This window comes from Cinclus cinclus, chromosome 14 (genome assembly GCF_963662255.1).
Source record: "Cinclus cinclus chromosome 14, bCinCin1.1, whole genome shotgun sequence".
Taxonomy (NCBI): domain Eukaryota; kingdom Metazoa; phylum Chordata; class Aves; order Passeriformes; family Cinclidae; genus Cinclus; species Cinclus cinclus.
Genome location: NC_085059.1, coordinates 12591356 through 12614777, shown reverse-complemented (window position 1 = coordinate 12614777; position 23422 = coordinate 12591356). Strand labels below are relative to the sequence as shown.

The window sequence follows — 23422 nt, the reverse complement described above, 5'->3', positions numbered from 1 at the left end:
CACTGAAGGCTAATCCTAAATGCTGCTCATGCCAAGACTGCCCCAACCCTCACTCAGCAGTTTCTGAATTGGGCTTTGCTTCTTCCCTTCCCTGGGTGTTATCTGAAGACTCCTGCTGCTCTAGGATGGGTACACAGGGGGGCTGCAACTCCTCCATGGCACCACAGCCCTTGGCTGGGACATCCCGCAGGTTCCCAGATCCAGCTGGGCCCATAGGAGCTCTCTGTCTCTAGGCCAGCACTTCCACAGGGAAGTTATGTTTTGCCTCAGCACCAGTAACTTCCTTCTTCCTTTCACTTCCACCTTTTATCATATTTAAAAAAAATATTAAAAATAATTATTTAGAAAATGACCTAAGTTTTTATTCCCATCATCTCAGCACTCCTCATTTCCCCATCCTTCAGCTGCTCTCCTCTTGCTTCATCCCTGGGCACCCCTGGAGGGCTGAAGCATTAATAGCTCCCTCCCCTTGGTGGAATAATTAGCAGCACTCACACTCACATTACTGGATAAGGCACAGTGACAAATCCATGGGGAAAAAAATCCATTGGGCTTTCAATAGAAGAACTATCAGGGTATTTTCTCTGCCAGGGCAACCAAAACAATCTGAGTCTTTTGTGGTCTGCACTTGACACCATCTTTCTCTTTTTTTTGCCTCATCCTGGGATTCACTGAGGTAGTAACTACCAGGGAGCAAATCTAAAGCAGTGATGGTGAGTAAATGTTGTTGGTGGCACAGAATGTGGCACTGAGCTCCAGCTGCCAGCAAAGCTGGCTGAGCATCCAGCAGGATGCACACAGCTGCCCTGGGCTCCTTGGAGAGCAACAACGACTGCTCATGAAAGTATCAGGAAAAAAAATGATGCCAGGCCAGGATCAGAGAGGAGAAATGCTTTGCCATTCCACTCAAGCAACTATTAGACCTTTTAATGTTGATCCAGCCAAGTCTGATTCCCCTCCTTCCCAGTGCTCAGGTTTGGCCACCTGGTGCTACCAGGCAATTCAAACCAAACAAAAACACAACCAAGCACTGTTACCACTTCTCATATTGATATTTTTGATTTTATTTTTTATTTTTATTAAAAAACAACCATTTTCAAAAATGAATCATTTACTGGAAGGCTTCAGCCAGGGAGAATTCTCATTTCAAATCTCATGAACAAAATACAGCACAGTTATAACCCATAGGCATAAAAAAAGACCCCAGCTAAAAAAAAAAAAAAAAAAGAATACTTCAAACCACAGCTTATAACTATGCAATTTTCTCAATGTCAATAGAGAGAATTTTGTTAAAAGCCTGCAAATTCAGAATTTCATGGAAGACTTTTAAAATCCAAGGGAAGAAAGAAGGACATGCTTGTTTAAAAAAAATAAAAAGCCCTTGGATTCACTTATCAAGCCCAAAACAGGGTATGTTTAAAATTGAAAGTTGGTGAATAATTTTTATTTAAAAAAGAAACAAGGAAATTAAAAAAAAAAAAAACAACAAAAAACCTTGAAACATTTCCTTGGTCTGGGAACTCTAAAGTCAAAACTAAATAAAAATGATCTTAAAATATATACATATATATGGCTTTTCATTTTTCCTATCTGTTTCATTGCAAACAAAAATAAATTTAAGGGTGGTATTTGGTTTTTAAAAACGGTTCTGTCCTTCTCTTCAGCTGTCAGCTGGAGCAGATGGGATGGAGGCACTGACTGGTGGTTGCTCACGAGGGGCTCAGAATCCCCCTGAGTTCTCCTTCATCCTCGCCAGTATCCGGGAGTAGACGGGTGCTGCCAAGGAGAAGAGCAAGCTGGGTGGGGCAGACACAAACCATCCCCATTGCCCCTCTCCTCCCAGTCCTGCTACATCTTGCTTAGAGCAAGAGAACAGGAGAAATTTCTCTTTAAAGGATGGGGGGACACAACAGAAATTAGCTGGAGAAGTTGTTTTTACCTAGTCGAGGATTCCTCTGAGAAACCTGCATGGAAAGAAAACACAGGGTTTGCATAAATGCAACAAATCTCCAACAGCCATAAGAACAGTTTGTAGGTCAATATATTTTTCCTTAGCCTCCAAAAACTATGCATGAGTGGCTCTTCCTTATTGGAAGCTGATATATAGTAGTACCATGCCAAGGCTACACTCACAGTGTGCTGCAAAGTGAAGTTTTGTGTTGCAAAATGTATTATTTCTTATATTATTAAATCATGCAAGAAGAGAGGATGGATCATTCCATTAAACACATACACTCACTTTCCTTGGAAATCAGCATATGAATGTGATATGATCTTCCAATCATTGTTACCAAAATGTGATTTTGGCAGTTTTACAGTGAGATTTTTTTCCCTTTTACCTTGGATAATGCAGATGCCTGTTTGAAGATTTCTAATGCAGGATCTGCAGGCTCGTCACCTCTTTCTTGTGGCCTTGAAGCTAAGGGTGGGACATTGAGAGCATTGAAATACTTGTCAGAGCATGCAGGCTGTTTCGTTCCACTATTTTCTCCTGAAAATCCCACTATTGACTAATCTTTCCTCACCAAACTGAAGCAATTGCCCTGTGTCCCCAATCCCTCCCAAAGCAGTTTTGCTGTAATAAGGTTCTGGACATTTCTCACCATGGACCTACCCTGTGGCTGTAAGACAGAATTCACAGCATAAATGACACCATTTGTGGCCATGATATCGCTTTCAGCAACAGGCTCCTTGTTGATATGTATTACATTGTTTTTCTGTTCAGCAAAAGAAAAAATAGAAGAGTAGAAGATGAGAATCTTCTGTCACTTCCAATGTTATTAAAAAACCCTCACTTTTCATTCATTCATTTATTGAATGGTTGAAGGCATTTTCATTCCTCCTGCAAATTAAGAAGAATATAAAGACAAATTATAGCTTGAGCAGTTTGTCCTGGAATGAGTGGCAGGCTCTGGACTTCCTCAGTGCAACTGGGTGAGAGTGCTGTCCCATGGCAGCAGAGCACATCCACCAGCACCCTGCCAAGGTGTGGAGACGAGATCAGGAGAGGACAGGGCAGGACTGGACATGGGAAGAGTCCAGCATGCATGTTGGCCAATTCAGTGCACCTGGAAACACAGTCCCCTCCGTTTCTGTCCTGTGTTTTCTTATGCATAGAGTGGGCCATGATTGCTTATTTTCTGAATTCTTTTGCCCTCAGTTGAGGATCCTACATTCCCTTAATGTAGTGTAGAGTTAGTGAAATGAAATTATATATATAAATAAACTCTGCTGTGCTAAGGGAGCCCATGCAGAGATCATTTTCATTAAACAAAAAGATATGTTAGCTGAACAAGCTATTCATTTCATTTATTTATGTTTTCCCCCCCCTGTGACTCAGGGCTGAATTTATAGCAACTCCTGGAAATCATTTACAACTGGTCTTCTGGGGAGAAAGCTGAAGCAAACCACATTTCATTCTTCCAGCTTGTTGAATTGAACACATGGCAACAGTCCCTCCAGCACAGCCCAGAAAACACTGGTGGGACCGCACACACATTCAGGAGATGTTCCACACCATCATATGAGCACAGACATGCTTTGGCCCATGGCATGGACAGCCAAACACTGGAGAGCCCTGCTGACCACAGAAGCCCACCTGAGGTGACTCACCATGCTGACTTCCAGTTTATCTCCCTGCATGGATTTCAGCCGCACCAGGGCATTGACCGCGCCGCTCACCAGGATCTCGTCAGCCACGTGGAACTTGAGGATGCTGGCAAGCTCCTTGGCATTACCTGGGGGAAGAAAAACTTTACATCTGTAAACCAGCATCAGCACTTGCATCCCATATTTCACGTGCTGGAATGGAATTACTTGGAAAACATCGCAATTTTTCTGAAAGTGCAAAGAAACAACGTAAAATAGAAAAAACAAACCAAAACTGAAAACCAGGCAGAAAGACCTGCTTAAGGCATTGAGGCCATTCCAGCCTGGGCAGGTCAGGTTCTCAAGTCCAGAAGGACACTCTCCCCATGTCCTACCTTGGTACCTACCAGGCCTGCCCTAAACATGAATTCTCTTTCTTGGGTTTTCATCCCTCATTCTCTGACTGTGCCAAGTGAGAACCTGCTTCTCTTGCTGCTTTCACTTCCCAAGGAAGTCTGGGATGGGGTGGGGAAAGACCCATATGAAATAAGGAAGCAGATAAGGCATTCTGGTATTTTCAGATGTCACCAAGGCCATGTCACTTGGCAACAATCCTCACAGCTGGGTAGGAAGGGGAAAAGTCCAGGAGAAGTGACACTCATGGACTGATGCCCTGATACCACCCCACTGAGTCTCTACTCATACAACTGTGCTTCAAAACAGATTTTATGAAGATAAGGTGCTTTCCCTGCACCATCTGTTTTCCAGAAGAGGTGGTGACATGCACAGCACAGGCCAGTAGCACTTCTCCACCTTCTTCAGAAGACACAGGGCAATTGACAGGCCCCACAGACAGACAGGGTCACGGACAAGACCTACAAGACAGCTAGTGCAAAGGTGACCTCCATCAACAGAGCAGCTCCCTCAGCAAAGGGGACTTTTTCTTTCAATGCTTTCAAGATTGTATGCAAGTTTTTTTCCATTATGGTTTTCCTAGCATGGCCACAGTTCACTCTGCACTTCCTCACCAGCACAATCCACTTCATCAGAGACATAAGCTAAATATTTGTGTGAGAAAAGAACATCTGAAGTGTTTGCATCTGGGAATCTTCATTCCTGCAGCCATTTACAATGGCTGCAAAACACTTCTGAAATATTTATATATTAAGTGTAAGACTGGACTCATATTCCTGGTTCCTCATCCCTGCACTTAAAAGGATAACCAGCTACCATGGGCAAATGGTTTTCAAATTATGATGTCAATGTCTGGCTGGGTTTTAATGACAAGAAGACATTACATTCAAATACCTGACATTGTTTCCAACCACAACCAGTTTTCAACATTAACAAAATAAAAGATCATGCTGCTTATCCAGAAGGGAGTTATTAAACATTCCCATGTTTTTTTCCACACCCAGCCTGCATGCCTTGGCTTTTCAGGATACTGGTCTTTGTCTGAGCTAGAATGGTACATCATTGACTTCTCAGGATTAGACTGGACCTTCTGCTTTGTCCATGTACATGGAGAAGGAGAAGCAGCCCCAGCCTTATCTTACTTAAATTCCATACAGGGTAACTTGAGGCTGTATGTGGGTCATGTCTTCTCTTTGAAAAACTTACTGCAGCCACCCTGATCCTGTATTGTCAAGAGTCACATTCTCACTTCTTTCATCCTTGAAAAAGGCAGAGGCCTCACTGGTTCTTTTAGAAATATCTGGGAGTTATCTCGCTTACACCACCAGCACAGCTGAATAAAAAGTCACTGTGAGTTTGTGACACACACTATATAAACATGTCTTCCAAGAACACAGGCAGTATAAACCCCACTTGGGGATCCAGTACCGCTCTGTGCATCCTCAGCCTTCTGCTCATACAGCTCATGCTTCCAAGAGACAGAGCCAAAGAATGAGATAGAGCAGGGAAACTTGGCCAGTCCTCCCAGTACCACAGCAGTCACACACCAGCTCGTCACCTGAATGTTCTGGAAATGCTCACCCATCAGTTTGTTGAGCTCCCCCTGGGGCATGGCTCGGAAAGCTTCGTTTGTTGGAGCGAACACCGTGAAGGTTCCTGGCCTGTTCAGGTTCTCTGTCAGACCTGCAGACTGGATTGCAGCCACCAGCGTACTGCAAAGCAAACATGCATCAAATGCTTCACTGCAATCCATTTCATTGGTCAACTATGCGTTGGGCTCAAGAGAGCATAGGGAAGCTAAAATTGTGAAATCCTGCTGGTGTCCAGCAAATCAAATAACCAAAATGGTGATTAGGGAGGAAATGAGCCTGTGAGGTCCAACCAGAACATCTGAGAAATGGCAAAGCAACCTGGGAGTGCTGACTCAATGGGGGCCAGATAGGTCTGGCTACAGTGGATCTGATGGGCAGAGATGGCTTCAGAGCCAGAGTCTTCGGGTATTAAGGGTACCACTTACTCTTGGCTCACAGTTGATTGAGGGTTATTTGAAGTTTCGCTCCCTGTAATTTAGGGAGACCATGGTTTTAGATGATCTCTCTATGCTAAAAGAAAATTTACATAATACATTGTCATGACTATGACCCACAAATAGAAACTGTTTTGGCATCTCTTCTGCTCCTAACTGGCACTTGGGAAGAGCAGAAAGGTCACCTGAAGCGATGGTCTGCCTTGAGAACATCCATCACTGAGCCAGTCGGTGGAGTCAACATTTTGTCCACACTAAAGAGGGTCCCAAACCTTCCCCTCTTGTCATGGGCAGCAATGCAAGCGTTTTCAATGCAAAGGTTCTGCGAACACAATCACAGAAAAGAAGACTTCATTAGAATATGCTTCAAAAGGCATGTTGATACTTTTCACAGTGCTCATTTTCACTTTTTATACGATAGCTCCAATGTTAGAACACTGAGCATCACTCAGCCCCATGGAGCACAGCACAAGGGAAGGACTCACATTGCGGTACACAAAAACTCTCAGTTCCTTGTCCCCCAGAGTCTGTAGTTTCTGTCCATGATACAGATATTTAGAGGAGAGCTGGTCTTTAACAATGTGGTTCAGAAGCAAGTTTCTCATGTTGCTGTCAATTATGGGGAGTCCATCTGCAGCAAAAAGTATGGAAAAAAAACCAGTGATTAATTTAAAATGGCTATTGAGACATTAAAAAACAGAGCATTATTATTCAAATACAGAGCATTACCCACATCAGTTTTAAACTGGAAACCTAGATGCCACTGCCTCAAGGCATTTGAGAGAGGATTTGCACCCTTGTGCACTGAAATTTGGCTGAAGACTGTTTGAAGCAGTTCTGTGGCCCAAACTGATGGATAAAAAGGGATTTAATCCCTGATTTACCTTTGAACACATTATTCACTGGGGCAAGGAGGGTCACTTGCTCACTGCCAGTTAGATGAGAACTGAGACCAGCTTGTCTGAAAAGGTCTGTAGACTTGGAAACTTCAGATTCTTGTGCCAACTCAAACACAGTCTTAGCTGAAAAGAAAATCAACACACAGTAACCTTGCATTAAAGGTTATCCACTCATCATTATGCCCTCTAAATCCAGGATTTTCTTGGCAAAATAGACAAAAGAAAGGCAACAGAAAGAATACTGCAGAGAGGCCCCAGTACCTGAGTCTGGGATCAGCAGCTCATTAACAAAATGTACAACGCCATTGGTTGCCAGGACATCCTTGTTGGCAATGATGGGCTTCCCGTTGAGGGTCAGCTCTTCCCCACTGCAGCCCACGTCCAAGGTGGTTCCCTCCAGAGTCTCCATGGTCAGGCCAGCAATGATGGCCTCAGCACACATGGCTGACTTCAGGATGTGATGGTTCAGCAGGTCTGTGAGAGAGGAGAGTGTCTTGGTGAGCTGCAAAAACCAGCTATGAAAGTATTGCAGGTTTCAGGTTCAATGGCCAGGGTGTACTCCATAAAATGCAGTTATTTTAAATTGAGCTGATTTTAGTTCTACAGCCTGTGAAATAAAATGCCTAAAAAGAGTAATTTTTTATACTCTTTTGCCAAATTCAAAAGGCTTCGTGTGTGTACTCGACTCACTTATCAGGGGAAGTTACATTGATTAGATATTACTTTTCTTGCGTTTTGCTGGATCAATAGAAATCACCACTGCATAAACTGCTAAAAGAAAACTCAGAAAAAGGACTGCTTCAGCTCCCTCATCCATATCTGGATGCCACTCCTGTCTACACATCTACAACCAAAGGGATGTAGCTACCAGTTAAAAAAGATGGACTCTATCACATCTGTTTACTGCAGCTGTTGTCAGAGTGTATCAAGGAGCTGTTGACTTGTCCTTGAGAAAAAAATTGGAACTGAAAAATACTCTTCTGTCTCTCAATGGCCTCAGTAAACAAGCACCTACCTCTCAAGGCTTCTGGGTCTCCCAGGATCCTGTTCAGTGTTTCTCGTGGGATCTTCTCAAAGGCTTCGTTGGTGGGAGCCAGGAGTGTGTACTGGCCTTCGCTTTCCAGCAAGCTGCTGAGATCAGATGCAGCCACAGCAGTCTTCAGAGAAATGAGGAAAGGGGAAAAACACATTCAGCCAGAATACAAAAGTCAGAAACTTTGCCCAGGGACACACTAAGGGCCAGACTTATTGAGGCTTTTATAATTTCATAGGACTTACAAAAAAAATCCTGAATAACTTTATTCAGCAGTTTGGTCCCTTTATAAATTTTATGCAGCCCCATGGTTCTCTGGTGTTCCAGAAATTTGAGTACAAGAGCCCTTTTATTATTATTATTATTTTTTGGCAAGACTGAGAGCTAGTTCGAATACCAAAATATGCCTGGAAAGCTCACAGTACTTCCAGTGAATAATTCAGATCAGAACCCACAGCTGGCTAACTGCAAATCCCTTGTGCATTTTTCTTAATTTGGCAAATATCAAGGAAAATAAATCAGGACACATCTAATTGGAACAGTTAATGTCTCCAAAGTCTAAGACTCCCCTACAAGAGTAAAGAGACAGACTCAGTCGCTCTATTTTCTGAGCAGCCATAGGAGGGTGACAATTACTGTCACAAAACCCTACTTGCACTAATAGCAAACACTTCTCTTCCCAAATCAAAAGGAGCTACACTAGTACAAGGATTTCATCAGCAGCTCCAGGGTCACAGCCCAAGACACCGGCAAAGCTCTTCAGGACAATTCACTGGGGTTGGGATGATTGAACATCTTTAAGGAGATCTGGAACAGCCGTGTGTTGACTCACCCGAAGGGTTTCCAGGCTGTCCTCAGTCTCAATGATCTGCTGGATGGTGTTGGTGGTGGTGGCAATGACTTTGTCGATGACATGAACCACTCCATTGGTGGCATGGTGGTCGGCTTTCAACAGCCTGGCACAGTTCACAGTCACAATCTGCATAGGGAAAGACCTATGGGGTGCCCATGCACTAAAACCAGAAGGTAAAGCAGCCTCTGCTGCTTTTCTATTTCTTTTTCAAATGCAGCGAGCACTTTACTTAATCAGCAAGAGCAGGAATTTGATTTCCTTAAAAGACACACCAAAAGTGAGAATGTTCTATCAAGAATGTTTGAAATATTTCACGTTTAAAGAGCTTTGAAAATCAGTGGTTTTGTCCACCCTCAGGACTACGAAAATAAGTCAGAACCAGTTCTTGTTACACAGCAGCGTGGGCGACTGCCCAGCAACAGCACTGAGGAAACCATCTGCTTAAAAATATTCTTTTTAAACCCCTTCATAATATGTATCTTAAATCAATAGCTGTCAACCTAAGCATTACAGAATCCTGGAGGTCCCAGGACAGTGTAGGAGCTGCAAAGCAAACAAAAAATAAAGCCTTCTGTGGGTAGGTTTAGTATGAAGAACTTCTTTACTGCAGGTGCCCATGCACTTGAACAAGTTTCCCTGAGAGGGTGCGGGGTCGCCCTCACTGGAAATATCCAGAACCATGTGGACACATGTGCCATGTGCTCTGGGATGACCCTGCTTGAGCAGGGAGGTTGGACCAGGTGACCCACTGACCACTGACCCAGATCCCTTCCAGCCTGAGCCACTGTGACTCTGTGAATGCCTTACCCCATTGGGATAGTGGTGGATCTGGATGGGCAAGTTCTGGTACATAGAGTTTAGCGTGGTCCCATGTTTCAGATCATCTGTGAGGACCCGTTTGTCCACCATGTGGTAGCGGAGGGCATTGAGCAGCTCAATGTTAACGTTACTCACTAGGGAATCCAGAGTTTCCTGAAAATCAGAAAAAACAAATTTTCAGTACTGAGTGCAATTAGGCATCTGTTAGAGAGTACCAGGAGGTCTGGCTACACCCAGGGTGCTCCCTAGGTGGGGGTGTAGGCATGAATATTCAAGTGATTCATTCAGCCTCATGCCATTTGTGTAAATTAAGAGTTCAACTTTCTCAGGTCTTTATCTTTTGCCTTACAAAAGCAGCCAAGAACTCTGACACCCAGTCCTTGGCACACAGAGGGATGACTGCAGTTCCAGAGTGGGATCATTGCATTGAAATGAGCAGTAAGGCTAAAGGACCACTGACAAACGCACTAAAAAACCTTTCCCAATAACATCATCTCTGCTGAGGCTTTTGTGGCAGAGGCTTGGCAGTGGGTGCACCCATAAATATCCCCCCTCCCAGCCCTAGTAGTTGTTCTTGTTCACAGGGATGCTTGACTGGGATGGGAACACCAGCAGGACAGCAGTGACCACTTCAGGAGTGGGAATATCACAAGATATTGAAAGAGAAAATTGAAATTAATGTAAAGGAAATGTACATCTAATTGAGCATGGGACATACTCCTGTGGGAATTAATGAGGCTCCAGTTGGGACTGGCTATTTGTACAAATTATGAACAGCCAGAACGGAGATGTAAGAGTCAACAAGAAAACTGGTAATGGATGGGAAGCTTCTTGCTGCAGGTCTCAATTCAATCTCTAATGGTAACAGACAGGGAAAACTGAATAAGGGGATTTTCTACATCCACATCTCTCTGGTGATGGGATCCTTCAGAAGCAAAGCTCTAGAGCTGATGGACCAGTAAAGTGATAACCTGGAAAACCACAGTCCTTCCTCTACCCATACTATGTCTATCCTTCCAGAGCCCTGCAGAGCTGGATCTCCACTAGGGAAAATCAGAAGAAGAGGATAAAACAGAGGAATTATCTTACAGCAGACAAGGATGCCCAGGCCTCATTACTGGGAGCAAAAATTGTAAAACTTCCAGGTCCTTCGATTTCTGGCCTTAGGTTGGAGCGGTCGGAGTAGAGCTGTGTGGTGGCAGACCCAACCACTCCCAGGGTTTCATAGATGTTGGAAAGTGGCAGAGCTGAAAGAAAAGAAGGTTAAGTTCCTAAAAAATCATTCCTCCTCCTGGCTGAATTAAAGCACAGCTGGTGAAAATGCCTGGGGAAATGAAGCACATCAGGGAATTGGTGACTGTTCAATAATTAGTTAATAAATAATCATACCCTGACATCTTTGCCCTTAATTACAGCACTATAACGCAGAATCTACTGTTTTCTTGCCAGTTTGAATTGACTTATTCTGGATTTATACAAATGCGATTTAGGCAAGCAAAAATATCGATTGCTTTCACCCAGTCGTGTTTGTATTCAAGCTTTTGGGATTTGGTGTTGGACACTGTTGGTCACAGCGTCCACTGACTATGTGCACTAGACCACGTGGTTAACTTGGAGGCATCCAAGTTTTGTGGAAGGAAGCGTTCCAAAAGCAAAAGCAGATTATGGCTTTCTTCAATAAACCCAGTTTATTCCACCCCTCAATATCAACCATGTTTTCTCCTAAATAAAACTTTGCTAACCCCATTCTTGCAAAAACGTTCAAGGTCAGGTTGAACAGGGCTTGGAGTAACCTAGACTAGTGGAAGGTGTCCCTGCACATGGCAGAGGGTTGGAACCACATGATCTTTAAGGTTCCTTCCAATCCAAACCATTCTATGAATCTATGAAAATAAAAATTAGCAGAGATTAGCAGAGCTTTCAATTACTCTATCATTCCTTTGCATTGAGTTTCCAATACAGATATGTTACTTGCTGGAATAAGCAGTTCCCTATGGCCTTCCCATGCTCGATTAAATTCAATTACATCCAAGGTTCTAAGTTGTCTGGAACATTTAGCATGCTTTGGAGCTGATCTGACCCTTGGCTAGTGCTCCTCTGAGTCAATTTTGGACTTGTTCATGGCAATATTGTGCATCAATTGCAAAAATCAAATCCACTTCGAGCAATTTTCTAACATTTCCCTTTAATAGACAGCTGTATAATTATAAGAAGTCTAAAAAATGTCAAACATTTTTACCAGCTGGGCAGCCTTTTTCTCCAGGAACTTTTTCATATCCAGGACAGCACTCATAACTGATTACTCTGGAATAAGAGATGGATACAGCAGATTAACCAGCAGTGTCTTACAGCTTTTTCTCTATTTGCTACAGTTCTGGATCCATCCATACTTGGGGATGCAGACTCTTCATTAGAAATAAAGACTTCAACAAAAGACTAACCACACTATTATCTCCTTCAGGGCTACATGCTGCCAGTTTCTCCACAGAACAAAAGCAGACAATTTCTTTTCAAAACCACACTTTCCAGGAGACTTCCTACAAACAGTGGATGGAAACTGATTCCACAGTCCCAACAAGACTGCCATGCGGGTTCATCTGGGCACATTTCCCATGGGATTTGGGGATCTCCTCGGCTGACTGCTGCTGTCACATGTCATCACTGTTCAGGCAACACCCGCAACTCCACCGTGGCTGTTGGACCAAACCAGCCAAGCATTTCTCTCTCATTTCACCCTGTTTTGTCCACCACCAGAAATGATTTGCTTACTTACGGCAAAACCCACAAGACAGACCTGGAGGGAAAGGAGAACCCTATTCCCAGGTATGTGCATTGGCACAAGGACTTGGGAAAAGCCCTACAAGGAGACACTTCACCAGCGGTGGGATGTGCATCCGCAGGCACCCCGGGCAGCACCACAGTAGAGCTGTGTCCATGTGAGCACCCTCAGAGCAGCACTTTCCCCTGGTAAAACCAAAGGGGTCAGAGGCACCATCCCAGGCTGCCCTGCTGATTTGCAGACTCTAAATAAGCAAGAGCTGCCTGAAAACTGCATCCATCATCTGCAGCTCAATGGGAAACGAAACAATCATCTGATTCTCAAAGGTGGCCATTTGAGGGAATATGGCTTGTTATTGGAGGGAGAAGAAAAGAAAGGGAAAAAAATAAAAGGAAAAAGGGGAAAAAAAAAATCTATCCAGAAGACGCCTGTTTATTTTTCCCAGGGGATTCTTTCACCTATTGCTCTATGTTTGGTGTGAAAATAACAAGGACACCTGATTGATGGGCTGAGAGAGCCAGGGAATAGGTGTTCCTCCCAAGGACAAGCATTTCCTCTGCTCCCAGCTGTATTTGAGACAAGTAGGATGCTGCATTGCCGAGGGTCAGCACACTCACTCACAGAGAGGAAAATCCTCCAGCTTCAGGTATTTGTCATCATTTTAAAACTGTTAAACAGTGGAAATGCCTGGGGTTTAATAGGAAATTCTTCAGGGTAATTAAGAGCCAGAAAGTGAAACAAATACCTGCTTTTCTGTGACAGAAGCAAATAAATTCTGTGTCATGGTTTCCTAAGAGAATTACAAAGCAAACACAGATTCATTGTCTAGACATTATATATTCCATGTGGGAAAGAGCTTGCCTAAAGCAATTCCTTCAACTACTGGATATCTTAACACCCTGCTGCTCTGCTTTCCCAGACCCCTGTCTTGTGTTCATTGGAAACACACGCTTTCTTCCCCCACTTCCCTCCCCTACCTCCAATTTTTCTTTTTTTTCACCCTAGAAACTAAATCCAGTCTAGACAGTTCCCTTGGTCCAAACCTGTAATCAAAGATGAGGAGTTGATTAAAGAGAAATCATTCCAAAGTGCTGATGAAGACTCTGAAAGCCTTACTTACAGATCAACTGGAGATGAACGAGCTACTCCAAAGAGGCAGGACATGGATGCACACAGCCTGTGGCACACTGGCTCAGAGCTGCCCCTGCCCACCCCCACAAGGTGCCTGCCAGGAGGGAGGGCACTGGGAAGGAATGCAGGTACCTGGTCAAGTGCGAGGTTTCCCTGCCCATGGCAGTGGGGTGGAAATGGATGGTGCTTAAAGTCCCTTTCCAGCCAAACCATTCTGTGATTCCATGACTGCACCTCCTGCTTTTCACTGGGTTTGTGGGCATCTCCAGCAGGAAGGGAAGCTCATGGCAAGAAGCACCAAGGCAGAAACACTCCACTTGAGCAGGGACTACCTCAAATTCCATGCCTCACTCTCCCACTGAAGGTGGTCCTCAGCACCATGAGGTATGGGTCTGGCATATCACCATTCCAAGCACTGACAAACTCCTGCAAAGGGCCAGGTGAGCACAGAGGTGCTCAGCAAAGAGCTGGCACCTCCAAGGAGCCAGAGATGAGGATTATAAAACACAGCTTCAGGCATTTGGCCTCCTATGGCTGGTGGATCAGGTGGAAACAAAAGACCATCCAGCCCATCCAAAGGCACTATTCAATGGCTTGCTCAGGGGTGGCCCCAGGGCACATCCCCAGCTGGTCCTGCAGCCACCTCCAGGCCTTGGACAGGAGCAGCAGAGCCTGGCTATGAATGCTCTACACATCTGTGGGGGAAGGAGGCTGCTCTTGACACGTCCTGCTCCAGCTGGGTCAGAGCCACAGTCTGCTGCCCAGGGAGGAGTACTTCTACTTCCCCTGAGCACCTCCCAGCTACAGCTCCACACTGCGGGCTCTGCACAAAAGCCTTTGGAATTGCCCAGTCCATCCCTGTTTCTGCTGTCTGCTCAGTGGCCACAGCCCATCCACCAGGACACAGCAGATGCCAGTGGTGTGGGTTAGATTAGCACTGCCCTCACACAAAGAGCATTTGTCATCCACGCTGCAGAGCCTTGACCACAATTTCATGATCTCCTCACTGAGCAATTTCAAGTCAAATCTAAAGTTTTTTAGCTTCTGGTTTTGAAACACTATTTCTATAGTGTCTATCTGTGTCTGCCTGCAGAAGCAAGCTCCTTTAGTTTAGGCTTCTATTAGTCATTTTTCCACTGCTGTTGCATTCTTAGGAGCTGAAATTAAATTTTAAGTGCATTTTTCAAGGTAATAAAAATAAGCTTAGGCACATATTAGTGAAAAAAAATCCATTTGTAATCATTTCTGGTAATAAAAGCCCATATGTTTTGTTTTTGTAAAATAAGTGCCAGTAATTTTTTATTAAACTGAGGAAAGAACATCATACATGAAAAATGGAAAGTTAATTTAAAAGGGGAGAATAAAAGAACCTATTAATGTATTATTCCTCAAAATATAATCAAAATCAAAATTTATGAGTTATCTTTTCATTCTCAAGACAAAACAGTGTGTGGGACTGTGTTCCATTGTAAGCCCAATTCTGGAAGAATGAGTGCAGTGCCCAATGGAAGGAGAAAAATATCAAATACATAGGCAAAATGATGAAAATACACTCTGAATAAACTATTTATTTGACTTTGGAATAACCAACAGTGGAAAGTTACCTAATTACCAAAACATTTTTGTCTGAGTGCTCCTTGAAATCGAAGCAGTGTCAGACTTCTTGCCAACTATCTTATCTCACTTCATCAGCAATGATAAAAACTCTACATAAATCCTCTACCTAATTTCTCTGTAACTGTGTGAGCCAATACTTCAACAGAGAAAAACAACAAAACAAACAAACGAAAGAAAGAGCATATGAAGAGGTAGGAGTCTTCTTCTGATGCGCGAGTTAAAATTTCCATTGTGCACAAACAGCCCCAGTGGAGTTACTCCATCCCTGTGGGCCAGAAGATGCCTCCCAAGCATCAATCTACCATCTACAAAGCCCCCAGTCTCCCCACCGAGGTGTAACCTCTTTGTCTCTGCCAACAGCCATGGAGGAGCACAACACCTGCTGCTCCCCAGATGTCTGAGCCCTCCCAGCCTGGAGCAGCAACCCAAAGGGGAGGCACACAGAGTCGAGACTACAGACCAAGCACATCTGTGTTTTCCAACCTGGATTTCCTTGCTGCCCCAGTCACTCTAAGCCTCCTGATGCAGGATGTGATCGTTTCACAAGGAGTGAAGTTATGCTACAGGCTTGCAGCAACTTTTCTGCCTTCCTTGCTGAGGGATGAATTTCTCTGCTCTGAGCCAGCTCTGCAGGGGCTCAGTTTGCTCCTCTGCAGTTCCTGCTCCCTCACTGACCTACTGACCTCCTTCCCCACTATCTGAAACAGTGCTCAGAGCAGGAAAAGGGAAAAAACGAAGGCAGTCAAAACTATTGTAGTAGAGAGCCAGGCATTTTCACCTGCAACATACAGCTTGTGGCACCACTGACCCTTTAAGCAAAATGAGAGGAAAACAGCCAGGTCAAATGTGAAGTAGATGAGATGGGTCAAGTGTCTCCTCCCCAGGAGGAAAAACCTTTCTCAGGTGGAAAAACCTTTGTGGTGGCAGACCCAACCACTTTTTTCACAGATGTTGGAAAGTGGCAGAGCTGAAAGAAGAGAAAGTTAAGTTCCTAAAAACATCATTCCTCCTTCTGGCTGTTCTCAGGTGGAAAAACCTTTCTGGAGGAGAAAATGACCATGCTTATGCAGTTCCACCAACCCCCAGGGGCTGATGGGGCAGATTCCCCCTGCATGCAAGAGGACCACGCACACAGCTTTAAGAGAGGACTGCTGAGTACAGATCCCAAGCAAAGGCTGGATCCACCCAGTTATGATAAATGTGCCAAATCCTGATATTTTTTACAAGTGAAGGGTATTCTCAAAACCTCTCATGGACCAGCTCAGTCCAACAGGAGGGGCCAGTTTGGAGTTTCATGCTGAGCACCATCAGCTGTGCCCAGCTGATCTCTTGGGCTCTGATACCTGAGGATAACACAGCATCAGGCTTCTGACACTGCTGTAAGAATTTGACTGTTAATGCATCATGTCCTTTATAGCCCAAATGACTGCTGATTACTTCCATATGCCAGGCACACCACATCCAGCAGGAGCCATCATAAGCAAACATTTGTAATCAGAGCTGTCCCAGGGTCCCCCAGAAAATCCAAGTCAAGGCACGTGTCTTTTGTTCTGCACCAGCACTGCTAAAGGAGAAAGCAAGGCCCAGGCTCAGGAATGACTGGGAGAGAAGACAATAGCACCCACTGTGGAGATGATCTAAACCAAAGAATAGTGAGGGAATTTTGCGGATAATGGCAAGATTACCTCATAGGTTAACAGACAGGTTAATGGTTTGTGTTTTTCTCTCAGGGATGCATCACTGGGTGAGACACTTGGGTAAAAAGCAGAGAAAATGACATAGAAGAGATGACCCCATCTCCTCAAGTGAAATCATGAAATACTGCCAGATGTCAGTTATTTCACCTCCTCCTCTATATAAGTGAATGAGTTTGTCTGTGCCAAATACAACTGCACACTTGGTTAACATAAGTTTAGTTTCTGACTTGCTTCAGAGCTAAAGAAATCCATGGTTGGACTGCTTTGTCTTTCAGTGACCACAGCAGCAAAAACTCTCCCACATGCACAACTGAGTTGTGTTTTCTTTGGAGACATAATAAGCTACTCTGTAATCAGAAAAGGCAATGATGAGACCATATTGCTGTGCCATAAACTTGTCCATTGTAGGTCAAGAAGTGCCATTATTCAGCCAAGATGACAGCCTGAAATCTAATCACCCAAGTTAAGCTTTCCCAATATTTTGTTTGTAGAATTAAGGGGGGAGAGGTGTCCATCTGCTTGCTCGTTTTTACAATATTCCCTCTCCTGTTTTTTTGCTGTAAAGACAATTAGACATAAGGAAAACAATGGTACATATACACTGTATGGTACAGCCAGCAATACATCCTGCTAAGTACATTTTCCTCCTTAGGGTAAATTCATGTGAAGTACAATGAAAGGCCAAAAGGTGTGCAGAGCCATGACTCCTGGTTTGCTTCCCTCCTCACCACACCAACACCACATATGAACCCTGACAGCCAGGTGTCACAGCTAAACCTACAGTGGTAACCCGAATCTGCAGCAAAAAAGCAGCATGTTGCTATAGATCTAATTAAAATTTACACTGAGCCACAAGGGAAACAAATGAGATTATTTTCCTCTCTCTGTTCTTGACCCTGCAGATCCAGGATGGGACCTGGCCCACAGCTCTGTTCCCACAGTCAGAACTGCTCAAGGAATCTTTGCACTGACCCTGGGTGTTGTGATGGTCCATGCTATGGGCCAGCAAGGGGTGTCTAAAAGCCCAACCTAGAATACAACGAGGAAAAAGATTCTGTGCTCCTGATCTACAGCCTGGCAGATAGTCAAGCATACATAGCGTTAATTATCTGCTGACTGCATCTTCCAAAAGAATGTCCCAAGGCTGCTCGCATAGATTCTTCATGCAACAGCTACTTGAATATTATTGTTTGCAATTTTAAATGTGGAATTGGCCTGCAAGTCTGATTAACTTTCCTGGTGGAGTCAGAGTGTTGGCTAAAGCTGACACCTCTTCCCTTTCATTTGTTTTCTCTTCCAAAGCAAACAGATGGAGATGAATTTTACATTCTCTCCAATATCCATCAGCTCTGGGCTGCCTTCTCCCCTCCCCCTTTTATATTTCTTAAATCTAGGCAGCATTGATCCTATCATGGAGACAGTACTAGAAAACATCTGATACACTTCATTACAGTGCAGAGGGCTGTATCAGTATATATAGAAATGCAATTAGAATAAACTATCAGGGTTTATATTTACATGGCACTTTTCATTCTTAGCATCAAAGTGTTTTGGAAAAACAAGTATTTCTTAGGGGGTAAAAAGATGAAACAATTTTTAACACAGACACACATGACACGCACGCCATGGGCTCTGACATCTCGCATCTGCTGTCTGCTTCTGCCACCCAGCACCCACCTCCACACCCAGGGTCCTTGGGGAGACCCTGTCTGGCACTCAGGGACTTACGTGGACTTCCCGCAGATCTTCCTCTGGTACCACTGCTTGCAGTTAGTGAAATATTTCCTGTTGGTGCCGATCAGCTTCTGCACCGCGCACACGTTGGGGCTGCAGGGAATGACAGAGCAGAAGGGTCCTGTGAGCATCCCTCCTTCCAATGCTGACCCCCAGCACGGAGCCAGACCCCACCTGACAGTGCCTGAAAAGCCTTGCTGGGGTGATGTGGGACGAAACCTTGAGAGCTGCAAGTCAACTTGCTCAATTTAGGCCTACAATTACTATCATGAAGTGGAGGAAGCAGTGAAAGATCTCTCCTGACTCTGCCACAGCATCTCTTTCTTCACTGAGTGCAAGCTATTGACTTTTTTCCATGTTCCACTTCTCACCAAAATATAAAGAAATAAAGTAAAAATACTTCAGTCAGAATTTCCATGGTGAACAGCTACTTAAAATTCAAAACTCAGCTAAAACCCAAGAAAGTTATGCAAGAATACAAATCCTTGCAAAATAAACCATTATTCTATTGTCTAGGACATAAAAAAGATCAGACAGATATTTATCAGCCTATAGACTTGCACCAAATCCAGAACTTTGGCTGTATTATAGACTCAGCAAATTCTGGACATGGATGCTGAGCTGAATGAGGGGAAAAGGAACAGCGGCACTGCCCTCCCCTGTTTCAACACACCAGACAGCACAGATCAAGAGGGGCTGTATCAGCCCATAAGGTACCAAGAGCTCCTGCTCAGCCAAAAAAAACTAGTGGTTGGTGTTCCACATGTGAGTAACCCCACTGAGAGCTGACTGCAGTCCTGCAGATTTCTAAGAAGTGGTTATCACCGTGAACAGGAATGTGGTCAAGCTGGAGCTGGGAGTTTCCTTGTTGCTGGTTTGGCCAGCACAGCATTTCCCTACTCTGCCTGGTTCACCATCTCTGTGGTTTGTGGCTAGCAGCCCTGGCCACATGTGTAGGCAAAACATGGTCAGCACAAAAGATATGATTTATGGATCTGGGTTGCAAGGCCATCAACTGCCTCTGGGCTTGACTAGAAATATAACAAATGCTCAAGCAAGCTGAGGATACTTAGCCCAGCTGAGGCTGAATTCCCAACACCATCACCATGTCCCATTTGTAGCAGCATCACCAAAAGTATGCACAGTATTAGCTACCAAGAAGATGAAGGGAAAACAATTAAGTAAAACACATCACTTGAGCCTATCAGAAGTGCTCTGTGCTGTCTAAGGAAGATTTTTCATTTGCACAAACAAAACTCCGAATGGGGCCTGGAGATGCTCTTGTGAAGGCCTTGTTGATCTGTTCAGGAGAGCAGGCAGCAGATTGTGTCCTGCTGCGTTTGACCGAGGCACTGCCCGCTTGCCCCCCAAAAGGAACAAAAGCAGAGTTTGCAGCCCAACCAGCAAGTCCTCCTGCTGCCGTGCTTGCTTTTCAGCAGCATCCCAGAACGGGCCAGCCTGCCATCATTAGCATGAATTAACCTGAGCATCTCCTATACACTGGCTGACTCCAGTGCCAGCCTCCGCGGGAGCCTGGCTTGCCTTCAATGAGCCTTTGTTGGTTTGGCTGCTGCAGGGCCCTGCAAAGGCTGCATCCCACCCTTCGTGTCCCAGGCACCTTCATCCTGCCCCAGGGGAAAGAGAGGACCTGTGGGACCAGGGGAGATGCAGCTCATTGTTTCCCCCATTACTGCCACATCCAGTAATGGTAGTTTGTTTCTTCATGAAAGGCTTTCATTCACTTTCTGTATATAAGGCAGGGAACAAGGAGCAAGAACCTACTAAAAAAAAAAAAAAAAAAAAAGTCACAAAACCAAACTTTCAGCTGGTGCAAACTGGCCTAGACTCAGCAACTTCCAAGCCAAATCACCATTTAGAGAGATGTCTGTGCTCTCTGACTCAGCCCACCTTGGCCACCCGGCCCTGCCGTGGCAGAAATATGGTTCCAATTACATCGAAATTCCAAACCTTGTCTTGATTTTAGCATCTGGCTGACGGCAGTGGACAATCCCTCTAATATTCATCTTGACAAGGCTGGCTACTGAAGGACTTGTTTGATCATTTCCCCCGCATCCCCAGGAGCAGCCTGCCAAGAAAACCCTTGTGCCTCCAGGACAGTATTTAAAACTGCCTTGCTCCCTCCTCTGCCTTGGACTGCAGCTCTGTGGGGCTGCTCCTCCCTCCCTGACTGGGGGAGAACTTCTTCCCAGTATTTCCTCAGTGTGGAAAAATCCCCGCTCAGGACTGTGTTATCAACGATTCCCTCAGACACGCTGTAGTAGCGGCTCCCCACATTGCATGTTCTGGTTCCTTGCCCAGTCCGACTTAAAATGAATTTGTCAACACTCTTCCCTCTCCTCGTTGGAGTTCATCACCTCTGCCATGCCATTCCCAGCCAGCCGCACTGACTCCAGGATAAAACTGCCTATTGTTCCCCTTCAGCCAAAGCCTTTTGCTTGGCAGCAGCAGCTGGGAGCTGCTGGGAGAAGTGGCTGAGAAAAGCAGGACTTAATGTACAGCTCCAGATACCTGCAATGGCTATGGCCATGGCACTCCCCAGCATCACGCTGCGCCCACATAGCCGGGTGCGTTTGGGAAGAGCACTCCTACATTTTCATCTTCAAACGTTAATGTTCCTTATGCACTTTTCAGCTCCTTTCACTGACTTCAGCCGGTTCATTAAAAAAAAAAAAAAAAGTTAATTAAGACATACAAGTTTTGCTGCAGAGCCAAGCTCTGCCTCCCAGCTCGCTCTTGGCTCAATAGCGGCATTGATGGTGTGGGGGATGCTCACAGCAAAGGGTGGCAGTCTGACTGCACATCCCTCTGGAGCTGGCTTCTGCAAGCAACACAACATGCCCTACATCCAGGATGGTTTTGGCTGGTTTTGTGTTACTGTATCTCCTTGGCACATCATTAATCAATACTCAAAATTCTATGTATGTCCAAAAGTTAGCTTGGTATAAATCACTCTCTCCACCAGAATGGGAACAGTGAGCAAAGAGCTGTGGTCAGCTACACTGGGTTTACATCAGCTCAGATGGAAGTTCTGTCATTCTAGTTCCTTTTATCTTCCAAATACCTCAGGCACCAGAGCGGACCACAGTCACACCTTGCCCAGTACCTCTGTTAATTGTGCAGAGAGTAAAGCAACAAGCTTCTCTCTGTGGAGATGAGTGCACTGCTTCACACCAGAACTGCTCTTATTCAGCCTGAGCAAACTTCTATCTCAGGGCTGTCAGCAGAACTGTTTGCTTAGAGTCACATCACACAGAAGTGGTGAACAAGATTCACTGTATTTCTACGTAAATCACTGCAATTCTGTCATTATTGACCTATTATAAATAGATAGCAGCTCAAATTTTGCCTGTTGGATTGTGTCCTGATCAGACACACAAGCAACACATCCCTTGCAATAAATTCTGACCTGGATCCCTGCCAGAGAATGTATCAAAGTGCAACATTTAAATCTTGGGAGGTTTTTTTTTTTTTTTTTAATTTAAAGCATTTCATGACCCTGCTTCCAGCAATGCACTTAAACAGAAGCTTCAACTCAATCACTGTCACCATCCTGAGAGATGGAAGCCAGCTGAAAGGTCTATCATCCTTTCACCATTCCTCTTAATAAATTTTACAAACAGCGAGAACAACTATTAACATTGGGTTAGTTTTCTGCCTATAAATGAAGGCTCAAAGTACACACTCTATAACAGGCTGCATGCCAAGCAAGAGAGGTCCACATGCATTTTTTCCATAGGCCTTATCTAGCAAAGTTTATGAGTAAATAAGTGATTTTTGTTAAGGAAACTTCCAAGACTAACTGGGATTTCCAGTCAAAGAGTAAGTTGGTGCTGACTCTACAGAGACATTGAAGGTATTTTCCTTTTTTTTCCTGCAAATTCATGAAAATGAAAATTCTTTCCACAAAATCTTAACGGCTCAAAATCTAGGGATTTTTATCCCCATTTTCCTTAACAGGGATAAACTGAAAAAGAGGCACTGAAGGGTCTGAACTGACATCCGCAATACGAAGTTTCGTGATGGAAAGGCGGAAAAGTTACCGAAAGAAAGTTACCGGGGGATGAAAGAGAAAGGACTGAAAGCAGCGGTGACCGAGAGCTCCCCACGGCGCCCGCACGGCCCCGGCTCGGCGCCGCCTCCGCGTCCGCACAAAGACCCCGAGGGGCCGCGGTCCCGACGGGACTCGGGCACACGTAGGGGAAAAACGGGTTCCGAAGAGGCGTCCCCTCCTCCGTGCCTCCTCCGCTTACCCGTGCTGCCGGCCGCGGAGCCGGCTGTGCTGCAGGACCTGCTGGTACGGGGACTTGGCGGCGGCGGCGAGCCCGAGCGCCAGCAGCAGCAGCAGCGGGTGCGCCATGGCCGGGCAGCGCCTCGGGACCGGACCGGACCGGACCGGGATGGGACGGGCTGGGCTCCGGCAGCGAGTCCCGTTAAATGCGGCGGAGCGGGGGCGGCGGCGGGGGCGGCCCCGCGGGGGGAGCGGAGGGGAAGGGAGGGGAAGGGAGGGGAGGGGAGGGGAGGGGAGGGGAGGGGAGGGGAGGAGCCGAGCCGAGCCGAGCCGAGCCGAGCCGAGCCGAGCCGAGCCGAGCCGAGCCGCCCCCCCCCCGGCGAAGAGAGTCCCTCCGTCCCTCCGTCCCTCCGTCCCTCCGTCCCGTCTTTACACACCTCGCTCCATTCGTGCCCCGGAGACCCGCCGCGCCGGTGCGTGGGAAGCGGACAGGGATGTTTCACATCCCCCTGCCCAGATCAGCGTTTCATCTTCAATTTCTTCTTCATCCGGACTTTTTTCTTCTGTCCTTCCCCCGTCGGGA

The 23422-nt window shown here is 45.4% G+C and overlaps 1 protein-coding gene across 1 annotated transcript; it reads right to left on the bottom strand.

Moving 5' to 3' along the window:
- Window positions 1-928: 928 nt before the first annotated feature.
- Window positions 929-22968, bottom strand: TGFBI (transforming growth factor beta induced). The gene is made up of 17 exons (XM_062501963.1): window positions 22862-22968; window positions 18585-18683; window positions 11872-11936; window positions 10722-10879; window positions 9621-9785; window positions 8793-8939; window positions 7943-8084; window positions 7189-7401; window positions 6913-7050; window positions 6514-6659; window positions 6214-6350; window positions 5584-5714; window positions 3613-3737; window positions 2615-2717; window positions 2340-2419; window positions 1940-1964; window positions 929-1776 (listed from the first exon to the last, which is right to left on the bottom strand). Exons 1-17 carry the CDS (start codon window positions 22966-22968, stop codon window positions 1721-1723), a joined length of 2037 nt encoding a protein of 678 aa, XP_062357947.1. The 3' UTR covers window positions 929-1720.
- Between the last annotated feature and the right edge of the window lie 454 nt (window positions 22969-23422).